The sequence below is a fragment of the Wyeomyia smithii genome, chromosome 3 (assembly GCF_029784165.1).
Source record: "Wyeomyia smithii strain HCP4-BCI-WySm-NY-G18 chromosome 3, ASM2978416v1, whole genome shotgun sequence".
In the NCBI taxonomy this organism is placed as follows: Eukaryota; Metazoa; Arthropoda; class Insecta; order Diptera; family Culicidae; genus Wyeomyia; species Wyeomyia smithii.
In genome coordinates this window covers 49,042,866-49,063,624 of record NC_073696.1, presented here as the reverse complement: position 1 = coordinate 49,063,624, position 20,759 = coordinate 49,042,866, and the positions used below count along the sequence as shown (strand labels likewise).

Below are 20,759 nucleotides of genomic sequence, written 5' to 3'. Positions count from 1 at the left end.
TTTTAAATAATATTGTCCCAAAAAACTTTCACGAAGACACAACGCCTCTTGTTTTGGAAATATAACGTTTCATATTGGACTACTCACTATAATTAGAATTATTTGTGTATTAAAAACTGTGCATTTAGAAGCCAATAATGTTCGGCATATATTTGTATATCATCAAAATACATAACTTTGTAGAAAACAAAAAAAGATAGTTCCTACACAGACCGAGTTAACACCAAAAATGTCTTATTTGATGTATCTTAGATCACAAATAGGCAAGAGCTAGTAGATGCAACCTGCAAAGAATGAATTTATATCATATCGCTCTCTACGAAAGTCATTAAAACGTTTGCCCTTCCAGTATCTTAATTGTTTGATATGCTTGATTCGAAAAGACATCTTTTTCACATTCGCCGCCGACCAATTGTTCTTCTGAGGACAAATGAAACACTTGATTTGAAGAATTAATAGTTTTGGGTACCAGTAGCAGTATGGTAACAGCCTCAGCGGTAGGTGCAGCCGGTACTTCCACGAGGCCGATGTTATAATAAAGTAAATGGAAGCGGCACGGCGAAACAGTTCGGGTGTGCTTAGACGCGCGTCATTTTTCGTTGTTGATATTATTCCCCACATGAAACGAGGCGCTTTCGTACGATAGCGGCGGTATTAGCGGTAGATGCATTTGCCAACACTTACTCCAGTAAAGCCGTGTCTAATTTTCAATGTGAAAACACCTTTCTATTGTGTTGGCCGTGCGCATTAGGCCGTAGGTTAATGTACAGCCGTAAGTAGAGCTGTGTAAAAGTATTCTACTTCAACCTTGCGGTCGTGGCCTTGCACACAACCCTCCTGTGATTTTTTTTATTCCTCTTATCCATGGTTAGAGCCAAGGAAGTGGGTGCTGTTCTGTTTATTTGACACATACTTCGTAGCCAACTGTTAGTGTACAGGATAATTGCAAAGCTAGCTCTACGTTCTTAGTGACACTAACAGTCTCTCTCAAGCCTAGGTTCGAAAATACAGTGACTGGCTTATTAGACTGTACTTCGAGATTTCGGAGTTGGGGGACCAGAAAACATCATTCTAGCAATGGTAAATCGTAATGCTTGTCATACTCTTGCTCATGATGTCAAATACGTTAACTCCTATGAACAAATTATTTACCTGATAGCTATTATAGATGATTCATTTTACACAGCTGTGAGAGAGCTTCCTTAGTATATGTTCAACTATAGTATCGTTTATTTCTAATGTCTAGTGAACGCAACTAAACAGTGAATACGCGAAAAGTATGTAATTCGAACCAGAGTGAAACTTCTAGACATGTAATTTAACGGTTATTAACGGATTAGCTAACTGAGAAAGCTGTTTAGAATCAACGATTTAGCGTTTTACTTCTTACTTTTACTAACTCATACTTAACCTATTCTATGACTATATGTCATTGTAAAGCTTTGTGCATATTTCACCGTTTGGTGATCTTTAATTCTATTGTTCTGTTGATTTCACAAAATAATGATAGCTCTGAGTCAGAATTAGAATCTGTTCCGTTTTGTTTGTTTTTCTGTATCGTGCTTTTTAGATATGGAGTTTCAGCAAAATATACTTATAAAATTTGCTTCAAAATTGGGTGCCCTTATTCAAAACTTACTCAAAAATTATACCACACACACCTTATACACACACCTGTATACGCCGATCATAAAATGTGTTATGTGTTCGCCGTTCAAATGAATTAAGGTGCTTTCATTAAATTCCCAATTATTTTAAATCACAGTTTATTGATCCACGGTGATACAGCAATAACTTAGCAATCACAACTAAATGCTGTCATTCCGAAACGCAAGCATTAGCTTTATTTTACGGACCCATCCTATATGGTCACTTTATCCAATGTCGTTAAAATCGAAAATAGGAATGAAATTAACTCGATTTGCTCTTCCTTAACGACTACTTGTGAACCAATATCTGTGATTCATCATATTATTCCTTCCGCCCGACCCGGGCAGCCAACGATGGAAACAAAATAAACACTGTGCACAAACATCGTGTGCCTGCAGCACAGCTAGACTAGATCTGCTCTGTAACCTTCTCCTCACATGGGTGGATGTACATTTGCGCAGGATCTACCACCACAGTACGCGGTAGGGTGTTTTTCTGTGTTTGCTTACAGTTCTCCAGTCTGATAACAGTACGACAATATCGCTTATTCAGGAACGGGTTATGTAGCGGCTAACAACGAGCGGAAACTGTTCCACTGTTTGTTCGACAGTATTTGTAAGCACATGTGCACGTGTGAATTCAACAGCCAGTGCGAACTTCTCCGGTCATGCCGCTGGATAAGTTGGTGAATGTTGTCAGGGTTAGGTTGTTGTCTTAGATATCGGGGTTGACAAAACATTTCAGCAGCAGGATTGAAAAGCGATGCAGCATTGTCAATTTGTGTGGGTCTCACATAATTTAATCTACATTTCAGTTGACAATTGAAACTATACACGAAAATGTTTGTTAAACCCTGACGATATTCCAATATAATCGAACGGTGCAACGAAAATACAACATGAAAATTCCAACCTCCAGGGTGGAATAAAAGAAAAATTTACACCACACCGAGCTTGAATGAAAAGTTCCATTGACTATTACAGGGGCTTGGTTTTCAATAAATTGCGATCCGGCTCTGCCGAGATGGAATGTGCCATCCGTAATGGTTCAAGGCGGCAGAATCGGTACTCTTATTTTATGCGAGATAAGGGGGAAATCAGTCAGCAGCTATCGTTCCTGGTGAACGTCACACATTTCTCTGTTAGTGCAGGATTTCTGTGCCAAAGCAATAACCATTGAAAGCATGCTTTTTTCTGTTGTTGTTGTTGTTGTTCGACAGTACAATCAGGGCTGATTCCTAGGTCTGACGTTGAACTAAGAGAAAACACACAGAATCGACATATTTAACTTGCAACGTTGTAATTATTGATGTTCAACAACCGAATATTTAGATACTGTTCCCAACAGTAGGTGGGTTATGTAATGCGGAAGCATTTCACTCTAGTTAGTAGGAATAACATTTACCTACGTATTTTATTTGGATTAGGTACCAATGACTAGAATCATTTGATCAGCATCTAAGACCTTCTAGTACTAGTACTTTTTTGAGCTTCATGAATTCGCAAAGCGATGTTCATGTTAACTAACATGAATATAAGCTGAGCACTAGTTTTTGTATTCTTACAAAAATTCACAAATATGGAAAAAGAAAGATAATAGCTTTTTAACCTAGCCAAGTCGGAAGGGTGTGCAGTTTCCTTTAATCAACAATCCAAACTCATCTGTAAAATCTGCAGCTTTAAAAATTTATCTCATGTACCGTTAACAAATTGTTCTTGAAACCAACGTTGATCGGAGTTGGGACCTTGTTTATTCCCTGTGAGTTTTCTTTCGCATATTTAACGTTGAATGTTACCATTAGAATAACACCACGAAGCAGAAGAAATATTATGCCATGTTCTGTGGTGTGTGTGTGTGTGTGTGTGTGTGTGTGTGTGTGTGTGTTTCATTGCTTCCTCCGACTCGCCCCCAGGTTGTTATGCAAGAATTCGATGGAGAAAAAACAAAAGCCTACTACGTATCAATCTAATTTGAATACCACCAGGATACTCTACATACATACTAAAGTTGGTAACATTTCCGTGGTTGAGGGCCCCCGACGGCAAAGCCTAGCGGTATTTACTGGAAGTTGCACAGTGGAATCAAACGGAAGTTTTTGAATAATATGTTTCAATTTAAACAAGGCCGACAAAAATCTTTGTAAGACAATTCCGTCTGCTGATTAAAAAATACAGATTGGAATAACATTGCTTATTAGGCAAAAATTTTAAAGTGGAGGTAATAGTTCCCATGTAGCATTTTCCCATAGTTTAAAGTGTAAGCAATTATTAGGTGCTCCCAGGGAATACAACGTGCATTAAACCACAAAGGCGAACGGGTAGGTTTTTCTACCGTACTTACTTTGCAGCATGACTCGAAAACATGGGAACCTTACTTCGCTTCGCTAAAATTCTTTGCAATTTATATGCATTACAAGTAGAGCAAACACACTCGATGGAAGGCAAATTTTAGTTTGGTTTTAAATTATTTATTCATGCATGGCACAGATCCGTGAGGTTATATTCAGTTTCATTTGGCTTAAAGTCTATATACAGTTGACAGCCAGTAAACGATGTCAAAGTAAAAAGGGTGTAAAAGGTTCCCCCAATTTCATTTTCATTCTAATCGGTGAAAGATGGTGGAGGGGAGGGTTGAGACTGTGAGAACAAAACCACATGCATTTTTTCCTTACATTCAAAAAGTATCGCTTGAATTTAGAAGATGGTTTTCAGAATTGTTTTAATTTGTGTCGTATTCTCTTTTCCTGTTGTACTGCAACTTAATAATTGTGATGCGCCTCCTTCGAATTCATTAAAGATGGATAACGCATGGTGATTCTTAATATGAAGTGCAGAAAAATCAATAAATTCATCCGAGGTATCCATTTTGTCAGAATCTAGAAAAACCAGCTTTTGGTCTTAGCATTTCAAACCAACTAAAATCTCCTCGTAACTCCCATCAAAACATGTGTCACATTGAATTCAAATATATTATCCATATTTTTAAGATGATTTCCTGATAGTTAGAAGAAGAAATAACAGCGTAAAAATCGATTCCTCTCTAAGCTTATATCTGATAATTTTATATTGGGTATAAAATTATCCAACGCTGACAAAGTATTTGGTTTTTGATTTTCAACTGTATCTTAGTATTGCTTCTTGAAATACTGTTTAGTTTATGTAGAACGTTTATGGATTCCATTGACATTCTTTCACTATGAGAATATGAAACTCTCTATCCAAGCTCAATTCATTAAGTACTCTTCGCCTCGAGTGTACCTTTCTCCGATCTCATTCCAATGCACTTTTATCGATCCACGGAAGCTAATTTCCCCCTTCTCATAGAAAATCATACCTCATCAGAATCAAACGAGGCAAATGTCTTTTTTTTTTTCAAGTGATCCGGCTCTCTGCGCACCAAAGTGAAGAAAAGCCATCTTTCTGCGTGCCCTAGATACGAACGGCTAATGTACGTACTGCTTGTGTTCAATGGTTTTCAGCAGCATAAAAACGATCCCGAAGGGTCGACTGTGCTTGGAAACTGGGCGCACACACACACCAGCAAACAATTTCTAATGTGAAAACTTCACGCCCTGCAACCCGTACTCCGATGAATGCGCGGCTGATACGGTTGATTCCTCGAAGGGTTTTCCATTATGTGATTTCAAGCCTCAGCGTCGCGTGCGCCCGCTAACACCCATCTCACTTACTGCTGTGTGACACTTTTTCTGGTGACTCCAATTCATCACAGCCGTAATATTTCTTCCGGCGTATCTCAGACGCGAAGCACTCCGCTCTGTGCTTTTTTATGTCTTCGAAAAAGGACGAACGGATAACTGTTTGTCCCAAATGTGTGTAAAGCGCATCGAATCTAGTAATGAAATTAAATTGAAATTAATCTAATTCATCGTCGACTCGTAATTCCGATCCCTAATCTGAAGCAAGTGGTCGTAAGAATAGCTCGAAGGCACAATCAATTTCACTGTCGGGTTATGGCATTGCTGTTTTCCGAAGACCGACAACCTATACAAGCACAACAACAACCGAATTGGTTAGATCACAATACGATGATAGCTGTTTTTTTTCCAACGGTAAATATTTTCTTATCATTATCTTCTTTTCGTCGCCCCTCAATTGAACATCAAACCTCACAGGGTTGAAAAAGGGCGTCGCTATTCCCTATTTTTTGTAAGTGAGCTGGTGGTGAAATTTGATGTTACTGATTATCTATTCTAATTGAGCAATCACTGACCCTGCTCTGAACCACTCGACTTCACTGATGTTCCTTTAACCCATTCCCGGCGGAAAAAAATCAGATTTTATCTCGAAAAATGACCTTCAAACTCGTATTACTCGGCAATTACATACACTATTGATACAAACTGTGTTGAATATTGTAGATCGATTTTTTCTCTGACCGTATTAAAAAGTTTCGTTGTTCAAAACTGTAAGTATAATTGTTAAGCTACAATCAAAGTAACGAATAGGTTAATAAAAATCGACAATGATTCTGAGAGTTTGCATAAATTTGCTTTGGATCACCACGCAATAGTCATAGATATATTCGGAATGTAAACAAAACAACAACAAAAGCATTATTACACTCTTTGACCAAGCGTCAAATATTTGTCACTTTTTGACAGATAAAAATTTAGTCAAAGATAATTGTCTGTCACTCTCCAATTTTTTTATGTGGCAAACACGGGCAAACAACAATCATTATGTCAAATAAATTGACCATTATGTCAAAAGGTCAAATATTCGACAGGCCTCAGTAGTTCTTGTTGTCTTGTTGTGCTTTTCATGAAAGTGAAAAATTTCCACCATTGACGTTAGTGTTGCTATGACAAAGAAATATTTCACTATCATGCCTCGTAAACGATGCGCGTGAAATATTTCATCAGAGTATGACAGCTCGTTGTAAAGATGAACAACTAAAGTGTAGTTATCTGAAAGTGTGCTGCGTTCATTGGAAGAGAAAATTTAAAACGATCCGTTGTACTTTTCGAAAAATTCCACTAGGAATAATGATTTTTATCAGCATTGACTCCTCATTCCTCATAAAATTTTACTTCTCGTGTAATGAAAGTAGAAATCGGTTTTCAAGTTGATTAGCGTGGGATAATGCAACACTGTTTTTCCTAAATGAACTGAAAACTGAATAATAAAATGTGAGACTGAAAAATCGAGTTAAAAGTCAATTTTACCCCCGGGAAGATTTTTTGGATTCAGCGAAGATGCTGCCAATTTCACAGACGAGTTGGCGTAAAATCCAGTAGCATATAAAATTGCATTCATTATCCATTTTTTCCACCATTAAAGATATTGTTGTTCTAGAAAAGATTGAAGAAATTTTATCGAAACCGTTTCCTCCGTTGGCTCAAACTTTTACAATTACAATTTACTAACGATAGGCTTACCAACTGGGGTTATGTCCAGTCAGTTTAAATGGATGTTTAAAGTACCGGTACAAAATGGGACTTTCAGCGTCTAATTAGTTTACTGTTTCGCTACACTTACAAGTTGAAAATGTCAACCTACGGACATTTCCCAACTCTCCAAATAATCCAATTTCAAATCAATCCCAATTCAATGAACGTTCCGGATGCTACAACGGAGCAGGCAATACTTAACAAATAGCCGGCCTCCTAATGACGTTCCACTTTGTTTTTCAAGGGTAATTCAAGGGAATTTTGGTGATACGGTGAACATGGTAGCTTGTGTACTAGTGTCTAATTCAAAAAGCTTTTTTCTGTGTGAAATAAAGTGCTATAGGTGATCTAGTGCTAGTGATCCGACCGCCAAATTGGATATCTTAACGGATAAGTAGAAGTGTCTTTGCATGCTTTTGATTTATTCTGTTTTTTATTGATTTAATTTGTGCCAGCGCCGACCACCACGTCTATATCACATAGACGCTACGGCTGCTGATTGAAATTTCATTGTTGTTTTTTTTATTGTCCGCTGCCTATAGCCTCTGCCGTTGCTGCTGGACAATACCAGCGTATTTGTCTGCAGCGGCGTCTGCTTGTTCGTATCGGGATAATGGATTGTGCAAAATGTGGCAATACCATTCGCATTAGCGATGATCCTGTTGTTTGCGTTGGTAAATGCAAGTCTCAATTCCATAGAGTTTGCACACCACTGACCAAAATAGCAGCGAAAGTCGTAAATGATAATGATAATATTGTGTTTAAATGTGTATCATGTCTATCAGCCCAAGATGACGGCGGAAACATTGATGCTTTGAGTGGTGAGCTGACCAAGATTATGGGTGTATTGTCATCTATGTCTCAGTCGCTTACCGATAACCGAAGCAAAATTGAATCAAAGATAAACACGGCAATTTCAAGTGGTATCGAGATAATTTTGAAATCGGTCAGTGACTTTCTGCGTGAGAGTATGGTATGCATTGAAACCAGTGTTGCCAGCAAGCTGAATGATTTCAAAAAATATCTTGAAATTAAAGATCGGGAAAATAATGCAGCCTCAATGAACAGAAAGAGAGCACGTAATGAGAGAACGGTTCACTCTGAACCGGACTCAAATCCCAGTAAGAAAATGTTTTTAGCACGCGATGAACTGATTGTGGACGATTCGAGACGCGATGACGAGGTTTTTTGTTGCAATAAACAAACCTACGCGAACGTTTCAACTGGGGCCGTTTCTAAAAAAAATCAAAGAAAAGAGAACCGTAAGGCTCGGCCGTTCATTGTGATCAAACCAGTCGAGTCTTCTCAATCTAGTGAAAACACTAGATTATTTTTGAAAGAAAAATTGGATCCGAAAATACACAAAATTAGTAATTTTAGGAACGGAAAGAATGGCTCGATTATTGCTGAGTGTGCAACAGGGGATAATGTTGAGGTTGTGAAAAAAGATATAGAGAGCAATCTAGGTGAAAAGTATAGTGCTGTTATTCCCACAATTCCGAAACCAAAGTTGAAAATTGTGGGAATGAGTGATCGGTATTCCTCTGAAGACTTCATTGACCTGTTGAAAAGTCAAAATGACATCAACGTCAATGAAGCGAAAGTTATTGCGGAGTACGAAAATACTCGCTTCAAATATAATAAATATAACGTAATTGTTGAAGTTGACAAGGATACTTATAACGCTTTGATGAGTGCTGGAAAAGTAAGCATTGGGTGGGATAAGTGTCCTGTACAAGAGGCCATTAATGTTTTGCGTTGTTTTAAATGTGGAGAATTTGGCCATAAAAGGACGGAGTGTGTTAATCCCGAAACATGTTCCAAATGTAGCGGGCAACACAAGGCATCTGATTGCTCTTCAACTGAATTTAACTGCGTGAATTGTTTAAAGTCAAATAAAGAATTGAAAATGATTTTGGACGTTAAACATCCAGCTTCTAGTTCACGGTGTCCGGTTTATCGGAGACTGTTTGAAAAAAGAAAAAGCAACATGTTTTTTAGTAAATAGCAGCTAAAAGAATCGCAATGTGAGAGGAAGTTAGAAATATTATATCTTAATATTGCTGGTTTATCTACAAATTATGTTGCTTTGCGGCATCTTGTGGAAACAAAACGTCCAATGTTAGTAGTTTTAACCGAAACTCATATAGTAGATGCTGATGCATTTGATCAGTACAGTTTACCGGGATACAAAGTTGCTTTTTGCCTTTCGCATTCCAGACATACTGGTGGGGTTGCTATTTACGCCAAGGAATCAGTAACATTCAACATTCTATCAAACGAATCTGTTGAAAATAATTGGTTCCTTGGAATTTCAGTTGAAGGAGGCATGACGATTGGAAACTTTGGACTTTTATATCACTCCCCTAGTTCAAGTAACCAGCGTTTTCTAGAAATATTAGATAACTGGTGGGATAACTTCGTTGATTTAAACAAATTAAATGTCATTGCTGGTGATTTCAATATTGATTGGTTAAATGATCCAAATTCGATTCAATTGAAGCAGTTAGCTAACTTTTACAATTTAACACAAACGGTTTCAGAATTTACGAGAATTTCCAGACATTCGCGTACATTAATTGATCACGTGTTTTCCAATTTTGACAACGTTCATTTTGTTATAGAGGCCAATTGTAAAATTTCAGACCATGAGACAATTTGTATTTTGATAGAGAATGATCGAAACCGTGATGAAAAGGTAAAAATTAAGTGCTGGAATAGATATTCAAAGCAGGCATTGTCTCAGCTTGTTTTGAGAAGCTTGGATTTTCTCCCAATAACTGGTGATTTGAATAATAAAGCAGCTGTTCTCACCAATACGCTGAAAGAGTGTACCAGTAGTCTAGTTTTTGAAAAATACATTGAATCGGATAAATCGAACAGCTGGTACTCTTTGGATCTTTGACGTTTTAAACGTAAAAGAGATAAAAAGTACAAACAATTTTGCCGAAGTAACGATAACAATGATTGGAATAGGTACACTGTCGCGCGTAATTTATATTCACGCGCCTTGAAAAAGGCCCGTTATGAATATATACAGAGAAAGATCGATCAACATCAAAATAACAGCAAAAAGTTATGGAAAATATTAAAAACATTAATGAAAAACAAAGATCGTTTTCCGCAATCCATAACATTTGACGGTTTGAGAGAACAATCAGCGCGAGTAATAGCAGAGAAATTCAACAATTATTTCGTTGATAGTGTTCAATCGATCAATCAAAGCATTGATTTGGTCAATGAACCGGACGAGATAATACAGCCGATCAATAATAACTGTAGCTTTGATGGTTTTCACCATATTACTTTTGCAGAGTTGAAAGATATTTGTTTTTCTTTGGAAAGTTCGGCTGGTATCGATAATGTCAACGCAAAAGTAATACAAGATTGCTTTTATGTTATTGGACACGACCTGCTGGTCCTTGTTAATGAATCATTACAAACGGGGCACGTGCCTGAAGTTTGGAAGGAATCTCTTGTGGTTCCTATCCCCAAGATTACTGGGACGGATAAAGCCGAAGATTTCCGTCCCATTAACATGTTGCACACACAAGAGAAAATATTAGAACTTGTTGTAAAAGGCCAGCTGATGAATTATTTAAATAGTAATAACTTGCTAATCCCAGAGCAATCAGGTTATCGAGAGGGTCACTCTTGTGAGTCTGCTTTGAATCTGGTGTTAGCAAAATGGAAAGAAAAAATCGAGGTTAAAGAAACTATTTTTGCGGTGTTTTTGGATCTAAAACGCGCTTTTGAAACAATTTCTAGGCCCTTATTGTTACAAACATTGGAGCGCTTTGGTATCGTAGGGACAGCATACCAATGGTTTGAAAGCTATTTGTGTGCTAGAACTCAGAAGACTCGTTTTAACGATTTTGATTCGGATTCCATTGCTAATACACTTGGTGTACCGCAAGGAAGTGTTCTAGGGCCCATTTTATTCATTATTTTCATTAATGACATGAAGCGAATTTTAAGGTTCTGTGATATTAATTTATTCGCTGATGACACTGTTCTGTTCATTGCAGCGAAGCATCCGCTTGATGTTGTAGCACTTCTAAACCAAGATTTACATTATCTAGCGAATTGGTTAAAATTTAAGCGACTAAAGTTAAACATTAGTAAGACAAAGTACTTGATAATTTCTTCAGCCAACTCCAGACTAGACGTAAATATTGAAATTGATGGTGAGACGATTGATCGCGTAAATGAAATAAAGTATCTTGGAGTAATTATTGATGACAGATTAACTTTTAAGTCTCACATTGATAATGTCATCAAAAAATGGCCAGAAAATACGATGTCTTGTGCCGGTTAAAGAATGAATTGACTACTAGTAGTGGAATTCAGTTGTACAAGTCAATTACGATGGCTTTCTGTGAAGCAAAGAGTATATTTTTTGACAATGGTGTTTCTATATAAAATTTTTAATAATATGTTGCCTCGATATTTGTGTGACCGAATTGATAGAGGAAGAGATTTGCACAGGTACAACACTAGAAACGCGGACGATGCCAGAGCACCAAATTTTCTTTTCGGAAGATCACAGAACTCTCTGTTGTACAAAGGAATAAACTTTTTCAATTCGATGCCCAGGCAAGTAAAACGTGCAGCAACAGTGGCAGAGTTTAAACGGCTTTGTATTTCACACATAAAGTCTGTTTTGTAGACAGCATAGATTTTTTGTAAATTTATAGAGAAGATTGTAAAATTGAAATATTTTTTTTTTTAATTTATTTGGTACATTAAGTAATTATGTTCATTGATGATGATGGATTTTTTGTTTGAATTTAGTTTTATAATATTAAATAGTAGAGTAAAAAAAAAAAAGAGTCGGCTACACATGTTCGAGTCACGCGCGCGGAGACTGACATAGACAATCTTGATAGGAGTACATCAGGTTTTAAACCCTGAAATGGAAACAAAAAGCATATCGGGTTGACAAATTGCTTTTTGGCTTGTAATATTTTCTAAGTTATTTTACTTTCTTTTTAACAATTCATCTGTTTTCACAATTTAAAATAGGGTTTGGAGCGAAAACTGAAAAGGCTTGAGTTTGCCTGTGATCTGTAGAGCTCGTTATCGAGAAATATAGTATCATTGGATCTCTCTCGTAGTTCTAGATCGTTATCTAGAACCAATTCTGATTAGTGCACGCTCTGAAACATTAGGTTCAATTCCTAATCAAGTCCAGATAATTTCCGGGTTGGAAACGTTCTGGATGAGCCTTGGATTGGAAATCCGTCATTTTTTTTTTTTAATTATTGGTATTCATTTGAAGGGTTACTATGTCTGAAATTTATAACCAGTCCGTTTTTTGTTTGCCAACTGGTTACATTGCATGTTTTTAAAAATATCTCATATAGATAAATCGTCAAGCTCAAACCGATGTAGGGGTATGAGGTGGGACCATCATCATCATCAATTAAAATTTGCTTCGCAAATGGAAACTTTCTTCTAGTCTCCTTATTAAAGAGAATTTTCGCTAAGAGCTAGATAACGAGTTTCGAAATCGAATGAATCTTCATTAAAAGTAATCAGGAATTCGATTCTAACAAGTAAGAAACGTACTGAGCCAACAAACTAATAAGATAAAACCGTAATTTTCCGCATGGCGGTGAATATTTACCACCGGTTAATTCCATCCAGCTGGATTTTCTGCGAATAACTTTCTACATTCTTCCTACTGCTGATGCTGATTTATAATGCTACGGCAGTTAATTAGGACGATAATTGCAAACTTCTCGAAATTAATAAGTTTGTCTGATTGAATAGTTTCCATCGTTTCCATCGGGAGAGGGTGGACTCCGCAGCTCGGAAGTGAGTTGCGAATGACTGAAATATAAATCAGCAAATTCATTTCACCCCCAGGTACAGACGATCCGTCATAATTCAATGTCAGTCAGTTCTATTGATTAGTACCTATCAAGGCAGCGAAAGTTCCGGAAAAAGTTTTCATTTAACTTTCGCGTTTTTCCGAGACGATTTCTGTTATTCCATTTTAAGTGGTGTTTTGGCAATTGATGGATTTCACCCACTCTACAAGTACCAAAGTATCTCGAAACAAGCTGCTGCTACATTAACGTATTTCCTTGCAACTGTCAAACTGTTTTAACAATACCTTTCCAGAACTTTGTAACTTTTTTTATGCAGAGAGGAAACTTTTGTTAATAATGTGAAAATTGAAAATTTTTTCTAACAACCAACGAACAACTGATTATGTGTTTACGTCTCGGAGTCATGAAAGAAGATTTTAGTAGACGAAGCTGCACACCATAATAACAATGAATCAACAGTTGGCATTGTTTTTTTTTCTCCCTGTTATTAGCAAGTAAGCGGTTAGCCCCGCTGAGTTAACCAGCAAAAAGAAGAAAATTAATCTCGTAGCTTACTTAGTTTTATGATGCTCGCACCTCATTAAATGCTTCCAGCGTTTCCATGCCGACTGCCATTGGCAGCCGGCGTTGCGAAGCAAGGAGGCAATGTATTTGATATGCTACGGTTATGACATTGTCGTGTACTCCGAGCCTGATGGGTTACACTCAACTTGACTGGCGGCATCAGTGGAACGGGAGAAAGAGAAAAACATGCCTGGAAGTAGCCTTGAATCGTGCAAAAGTGTGCAGGACTTCCCGCATGAACAGCTTGACACCAAACGGCACACTGGACCATTGAAGTTGTGTCTCTAGTTCAAGAGAGTGGGATGTCGGTTGTCTGAAGGGAAAATAGAATATGCACGGTTAAAAATTTCAAATTAAATAGAATTATTCCGTTGTTAAATTATTTTATTCGACATTGAGATTTTTCAATATGATTATCAGATTATAAAAATGTTTCGAATTATGGTTTCGAACAGTCTAATCATAGCACGTAATAAGAAGTGCTGTTAATCGCTCATTGACGAATGCGAAAAAGTTTTCATTGAGCCAATTGGACAGTTCCATGAGCAACTCTCAGTAGGCTTAAATATTCGTCAAAACTGCCCATTATTTTGTACTTACTAAGCAAACTTTTTTTTGGTAATATTTTGTCTCAGAATGGTATCTTGTTACGGTTTATAGCTCTGCCAGTAGCTGCCTACACCTTTTCGTCGAATTTTGATATCTAGATTTCCATCCAGGAATAGAAAATATAACAACTTTATAACGTGGCATAGCAACTTTAACAAACAATGGGCGTTTTGTTTTTGTAATTTCGTCTGGCGTGCGGATCAAAATGAGTAAATCTGTTTTTGATGTTACTATCCTTCGTTGCAACATTTTAAGTTTTTCACTCCGTTGCTGCAACGCTCGGAAAAGCTGGATAGGGTAGTTACCAGCCTCAGATTGCATGTACTATCGGCCGCTTCAGTTTAATTCGCTCATCTACTTTTATTTCACTTAGAATATTGGTGTTTTCACGTTCGCGTGAATAAATCGCTATTTGAAAAATTTCTTCGACTTGATATATTGACAGTGTCCTTAGTGCTGGAACCAATTTACCACATTTTCGAGGCATAAAAATATAACTTAATATTTTCTGCAGTAAATAAGTTAATAAGGGAGCATTTATTTATTTATTTATTTATTGAAATAAATCCATCCGACTAGCAGTCTTAATGAAAAAGTGAGTGTATGGCTGGGAAAAGCCACCTTGAAAGTCACTGGTAGGCAACTATTAAGGCGGCATAAAAACCCAGCATCTTTTTTAAAAAACAAAAACATATACAGAGATATTACAAAAATTTGATACAGATAACATAGATAAAGTCAAAACAAACAATGCACATTAATTAACTATACTAGAAATTAAAATTAACATTTTGACGATTATAAACCAAAGCCATCCGACGAACAGGTTCATGCTGGCCATAATTCGTGCGGTGTGCGTTGGTCTGCAGTAATCGCTGATGACGTTGTGGACGAAGAGGGCATTGCAGCTGAAGCATTGTCAAGATAGCGGGGCAGTCATAGCAACCAGTGAGGATTTTGTGCACAGTTCTGGCCAGTATGTCCTTACGACGTTCTTCAAGGGGTTTTATCCCCACCAGCAGGCAAAGGTTTTCGTATGGCGGCAAATTATCAGGGTTCCTCCATGGCAATCTGCGACAAATCCTTCGGATAAAGAGCTTTTGAATGCGCTCGATTCGCTGTATCCAAAAATCGTAGTACGGGTCCCAAACAACGCAGGCAGTTTCTAAAACTGAGCGTACCAGAGAGCAGTAGAGTGTGCGCATAGTACCAGGATCGTGAAACTCCTTTCCAATCCTAAATATTAAACCAAGTTGACGATTGGCTTTATTGATGATCGCAGAATAATGCTGCCTAAATGACATACTGGTGTCCAACAAAACACCCAAATCAGTGACAACGTCGCTACGATGTAAATAAGTGCCAGCGATACGATAGCCAAAAAGCAACGGCTGTTTTTTGCGCTGGAAGCTGATCACGGTACATTTGGGAATGCTCAGCATCATATAGTTGCGTAGGCACCAGTCGTTGAAAGCATCGAGTAACGTTTGAAGTCTACAGCAGTCATCATAATTCTCAACAATTTGAAATATTTTAGTATCATCAGCGTACAATAGTCGTGTGCCAGGTGGTAGAACTTTAGTTACATCATTAATGTATAAAGAGAAAAGCAGCGGCCCAAGAATGCTGCCTTGAGGAACACCAGAATTGTTGCTGAACCAAGCGGATTGCGACGTTCCCAACTTTACCGCGATCTGTCGGTTGCGTAGATAAGAACTGAGCCATTTTACCAGTCCAGTTGAAGCTCCAAGCTTGTCGCATTTTGCACAAAGTAATCCATGATCAACACGATCAAAAGCAGCTTTCAGGTCCGTGTAAACAGCATCAACCTGAAGACCACGATCCATACCACGCAAGCAGAGTGAAGTGAATTCCAGCAAGTTAGTAGAAACGGATCGACCAGGGTAAAACCCATGCTGAGCGGTAGAAATATAGCTTTTTATGCTGAACATGAGATGATTGTGGACAATCGTTTCAAAAATTTTTGAACAAGCACACAAACAAGAGATCCCACGATAGTGTTCCACATTTCATTTATCACCTTTTTTGAAAACCGGAAACATCAAAGATTCTTTCCAGCTGCGAGGAAATAGATGACATTGAAGGGAAAGGTTGAAAATAGCGGCTAGCGGTGACTTTAAAACTGCAGCGCATTTCTTCAGGATAACGGCAGGAATACCATCGGGTCCAGGAGAGAATGATTGTTTCAGGTTGCAAATGGCTTCAGCAACTTCTTCGTTTGAGATTGTAAAGATATCGGCGCAAAATGTGTCACTAGGAACAGGAAACATGGCTTCAGCAATTTCATCCGAGGATGCACACTCGCTATTGAAAACACCAGCAAAATACTTGGCAAACAGAACGCATTTACTGTCATTCGTGGACGCTACACTATTTGACAAAAACATGCTAGATGGTAGTCCATCCTCCTTACGTTTCGAATTAAGAAACCTCCAAAAGCTTTTCGGGTTCGAACGTAGGTTGTGTTCTGTTCTGCGCACGAAAGACGAATATAGTTTTCTGTTTAGGGCTTTATATGATCGACTGGCAGAGGTGAGACGGATCCTATTGACGGGGTTTCTGTTTCTTTGATAGGCACGCAGAGTTGATTTGCGAGCACGATTGAGCCTAGCAAGATGCCTGTTTCCCCAGGTAGGCTTATAGCGAGGACGAACTTTGGGAATATATGAATGTATAAGTTCCTGAATCAATGCAGTAAATCGTGACACAGCCTCATCCAAATTTCTACACTGGTTGATAAAGCTCCAATCGATACCTCTCAGTGCCAAACTTATCGCCTCATAGTTTCCCCGCCGAAAGTCGAAACTGGGAGGATCGAACTCATCTACAAACTGAGCCTTTACAGGTCTGTTGAAGGTAACCATCAATGGTGGATGATGAACATCAATGTTACACAGAGGATCGGGTGCAGTGGTGACGGAGCATGATGGCAAAGCGTGCAAATTTGCAAAAATTAAATCTAGGAACCGGCCATTCTGATTCCGAACAGGATTGATCTGAAACATGTTGTTAAAAGCCATGCCGTCTAACAAATGTGTACTACCAGCGTTCACAGATGAGTGCAGGGCGTCGACAATAAGATAATTGGACTGTGGCTGCACCGACCAGGATAGACCAGCGCGATTAAAGTCTCCGAAAAGAAAAAGATCGTCATTGATACCAGTGGAATTAACGGCTTTTTCTACTGACGAAATATGACGATCAATAATCTCAGTTTCATTTCGCAAATTGGGTGGAATATAGGAAACTCCGATTACGATTTTACATTCACTGTTGTTAATAGTTACCCACACTTGCTCGAGTGAATCATCAGCAGCCTCTGCTAGCAGCGCAGAAAACAATGAACGGAGCGCAGAAAACAATGAAACGGAGCATGCGTAAATGACATAGCTTTTTTCAGGTTTTTCAACCTGCAGTTGGAACGGCGATGGAGACACGAAAGTTGAGGGCAATGTGGTGTCATCCATTGAAAACGTCACGTAAGTTTTGATCTTTATTAACCCCCGCCTCGCAGCACCTCAATGTAACACCAGTTTGACGGTGGCAGCAGGAAAGTACTAAATAAAAAAGTTTGGAATAAAAAATAAACTAAACAATTTTCCAGATTATTTTTTTAATACATAAGCCTTCTACATGCGTGACGTATTGTAAGGATGCCGTTTGTCTCCGTAGGCGTTCAAAGTTATTTATATTGATAATCGTTAGGCAAAAGTGACGCTGTTAACCTTTGCTTCCAATTCATTTTTTTTTACTTGTTCGGCTCTACAGCTATCGTAATCAATGCAAGAGCATTCAGATAGTTTTCATGTCACTTACAAGCAAGCAAGCCTTGGTGCTACATTCCGGTTCGGAACTCGACCTTCTGTTTCTTATACACAGATATCGCAGCCAACTGCTTAAGGGGTTAGATCTAATAAAAAATTTTTTTTTTCGCCATTTATTTCTATTGGCCTAAATCATGCTAAAACTATCCAAGAATCAAAATCTACATCGCCCAAGTACAGATCTAAACTCAAAGTTCGTTCAAATCAATTTTTACCGAACAACTTTTATACTCCAAAATCACATTTTTCGTTTAATTTGGCGATGCTCGTTTTTCTTTTTTATTTCGAGGCTTTGTAAACTAGCAGAAGTTACTCACGATCGTTATCGTGTTTCTAATTTGAAGTATAGAGGTCTCTGCATCAAATTTCGACCGTTGTAGCGTCTCTACAGAACGTGTTTACTCACAATTTCCCTTTGTTTAGTCGATCAGCTGATCTCGTTGTGTACATTCTTTGTTTGAGTTTTTCTATACTTTTTAACTGTGAGTTATATTCAAAAGTACTTAAATATGAGTGACAAGATTGAGTATTGCGTGGGATCGGGCGCCAACTGTGTCAAAGTCGCTAAGCATCGCATGTCCCCAGTAATAACGAATTTATCAGCAGAGACTTAGCAACCATACAAATAGAAGTTCCTGCGGCTAGAGGAAGAGCGGAGCTCATCATCGCCTCGGCGTACTTTCCTGTGGAACAAGAAGAAGCGCATCCAACGGAAGTGAAGGAACTTATCAACTACTGCAAACAGAAAAATAAACAGTTCGTAATAGGATGTGATGCGAACTCTCATCACACAGTTTGGGGTAGTACAAATGGTCGGCGTGCGACCAGACCGAGCCAAGCGCCATTTTCTTTAAAATTAAATTATTAGCACCAGTGGATGCGCAAACTGATAATCTATGTTCCATTAAAGAATGAAATCATTTGAACAGTTCATAGGCGTGTGGTTTCCGTAGAGCCGAATTTCGTTTCAATGGGCACATCACTTTTTTTCAAGATCTTGTTGAGCCAGACCGAACCAAGTGCATTTTATTATTATTTTTTTTTTCTCGTAACAATCGTCAGGACTGGGTTAATATACGTTAAATCAATAAAATTAGACAATACCCGCTTCAAAATACCAGAGCATTTCATATTGATACTATCTTCACCACTTGGTGCGCTTTGGTACCAGGAAATAGAGCAACAGAAATAAAGCTCAAATCAGCTGTATAATTTTTGATACAGATTGGACTGAGAGTTAAAGCAGCGTTGATATCTATGCATTAAGTTTGACAAGTGAGAAAAATTAGCTTGTTTAATAGTCAAGTTGATATGTTGTAGTAAATACGTTTGACCAGACCGAACTGAAGACCATTTTTTAAAATGTTTGTTCGACCAGAGTGAACTGAGTGCATAGGTGTCAAAAATAAAAACCAAATATTTTATCAATTATTGCTATTTTTCGTGTATTTATGATAACAGGGCATTCATTAAGCCCTGTTCATTACGTGTTAGCATTGAATTAATGATAAGTTCAAACACGATTAATTTATGGGTAGTCAAAGTTCAGATGCTAATTACTCAAAACAATGTGTTTGGCGCTTGGCTCGGTCTGGTCGCACGCCGACCAAATATAAACAAAAGGGGTGAGTGCCTTTTAGAATATATGCTAACAAATAACATAGATATATGCAACCAAGGTAATAACCCCACCTTTATAAATGCTATACGTGAGGAAGTCCTGAATATAACTTTGTCCAGTAACAAACTTTCAGACAATATAAAGAATTGGCATGTGTCTGATGAAATCTCACTATCAGATCACAGGCAAATTCTTTTCGATTACTGTGCAGGAGAAATCTTGCAAGAAATCTATAGAGACCCCAGGAAAACCAACTGGGATCTCTACAACAGTTAACTGTTGATCGACAAACATATCTTTGAAAGAGAAATTAAAACCGAAGATGAGCTGGAAACCTGCTCTAATTTAATCACAAGTAAGATAATTAGTGCATACTACGAAAGTTGTCCTACCAAGACGCGAGTGTCAAAAAAAGACTTACCTTGGTGGAATAAGACCCTAGAAGGACTCAGAAAGTCCTCTAGGAAACTATTCAATAAAGCGAAACTAACAGGTAATTGGGAACTGTATAAAGCATCACTAACAAAATACAACGTGGAAATAAGAAAATCCAAAAAGAACAGTTGGAAATTAATGTGTGAACGTATTGAAAACACATCCACTGCAGCCAGGTTGCAAAAAGCCCTGTCTGAAGAACGTTCCAACGGTTTAGGCAGATTGAGAAAAACTGACGGTACTTACACCACAGATTCTCAGGAAACACTGGAAATTATGATGAAAAATCACTTCCCAGCAGATTTGGCATTTCTCTGCACCAGGTGTACCCGTCGACTCGCACGAGGATCAGACTACTCGATTCACGCGAAGAGAATTTTTTTCGCACGCCGTGAACACGCATTAGTTCAGAGGTGCGCATGTGTTATTTCTAGAGTACACTGCGGGTGCACCGTGTAGATGAATGAAACCAAACGAGAAAACTAATAACCTACGCATTGTCTATTTTATAGTACTTGATTTTTGTGCCATAATAACTAGAAAACAAAAGTATCACAGAGATTTTACGCTGCAAAAAATGCCCACGGACCATTATTTCATCTTCACGAACAGTCTCAGTTCTATTCTGGCTCTTCGTCGATGAAAGTTGCAAAGCACTCTCCGTACAGGAACATCAGAATGTTTTATCCGAAAAATATTCTCAGATTACCTTAGTGTGGATCCCTTTTCACTGTTCCATTCCGGGTAATAAGAAGGCACTTTAGCTTAGGTGGGCGCAACAAATAGTG

At 38.1% G+C, this 20,759-nt stretch overlaps 2 protein-coding genes across 8 annotated transcripts in view; one reads left to right on the top strand and one right to left on the bottom strand.

Annotated features, from left to right (window-relative positions):
• Positions 1–20,759, top strand: part of LOC129731847 (probable G-protein coupled receptor 158) — a 138,923-nt gene that overhangs the window by 37,411 nt on the left and 80,753 nt on the right. The window lies entirely within an intron of this gene.
• On the bottom strand, positions 16,101–17,558 carry LOC129728273 (uncharacterized). The gene has a single exon (XM_055686701.1). The coding sequence runs from the start codon at positions 17,556–17,558 to the stop codon at positions 16,101–16,103; it is 1,458 nt and encodes a 485-aa protein (XP_055542676.1).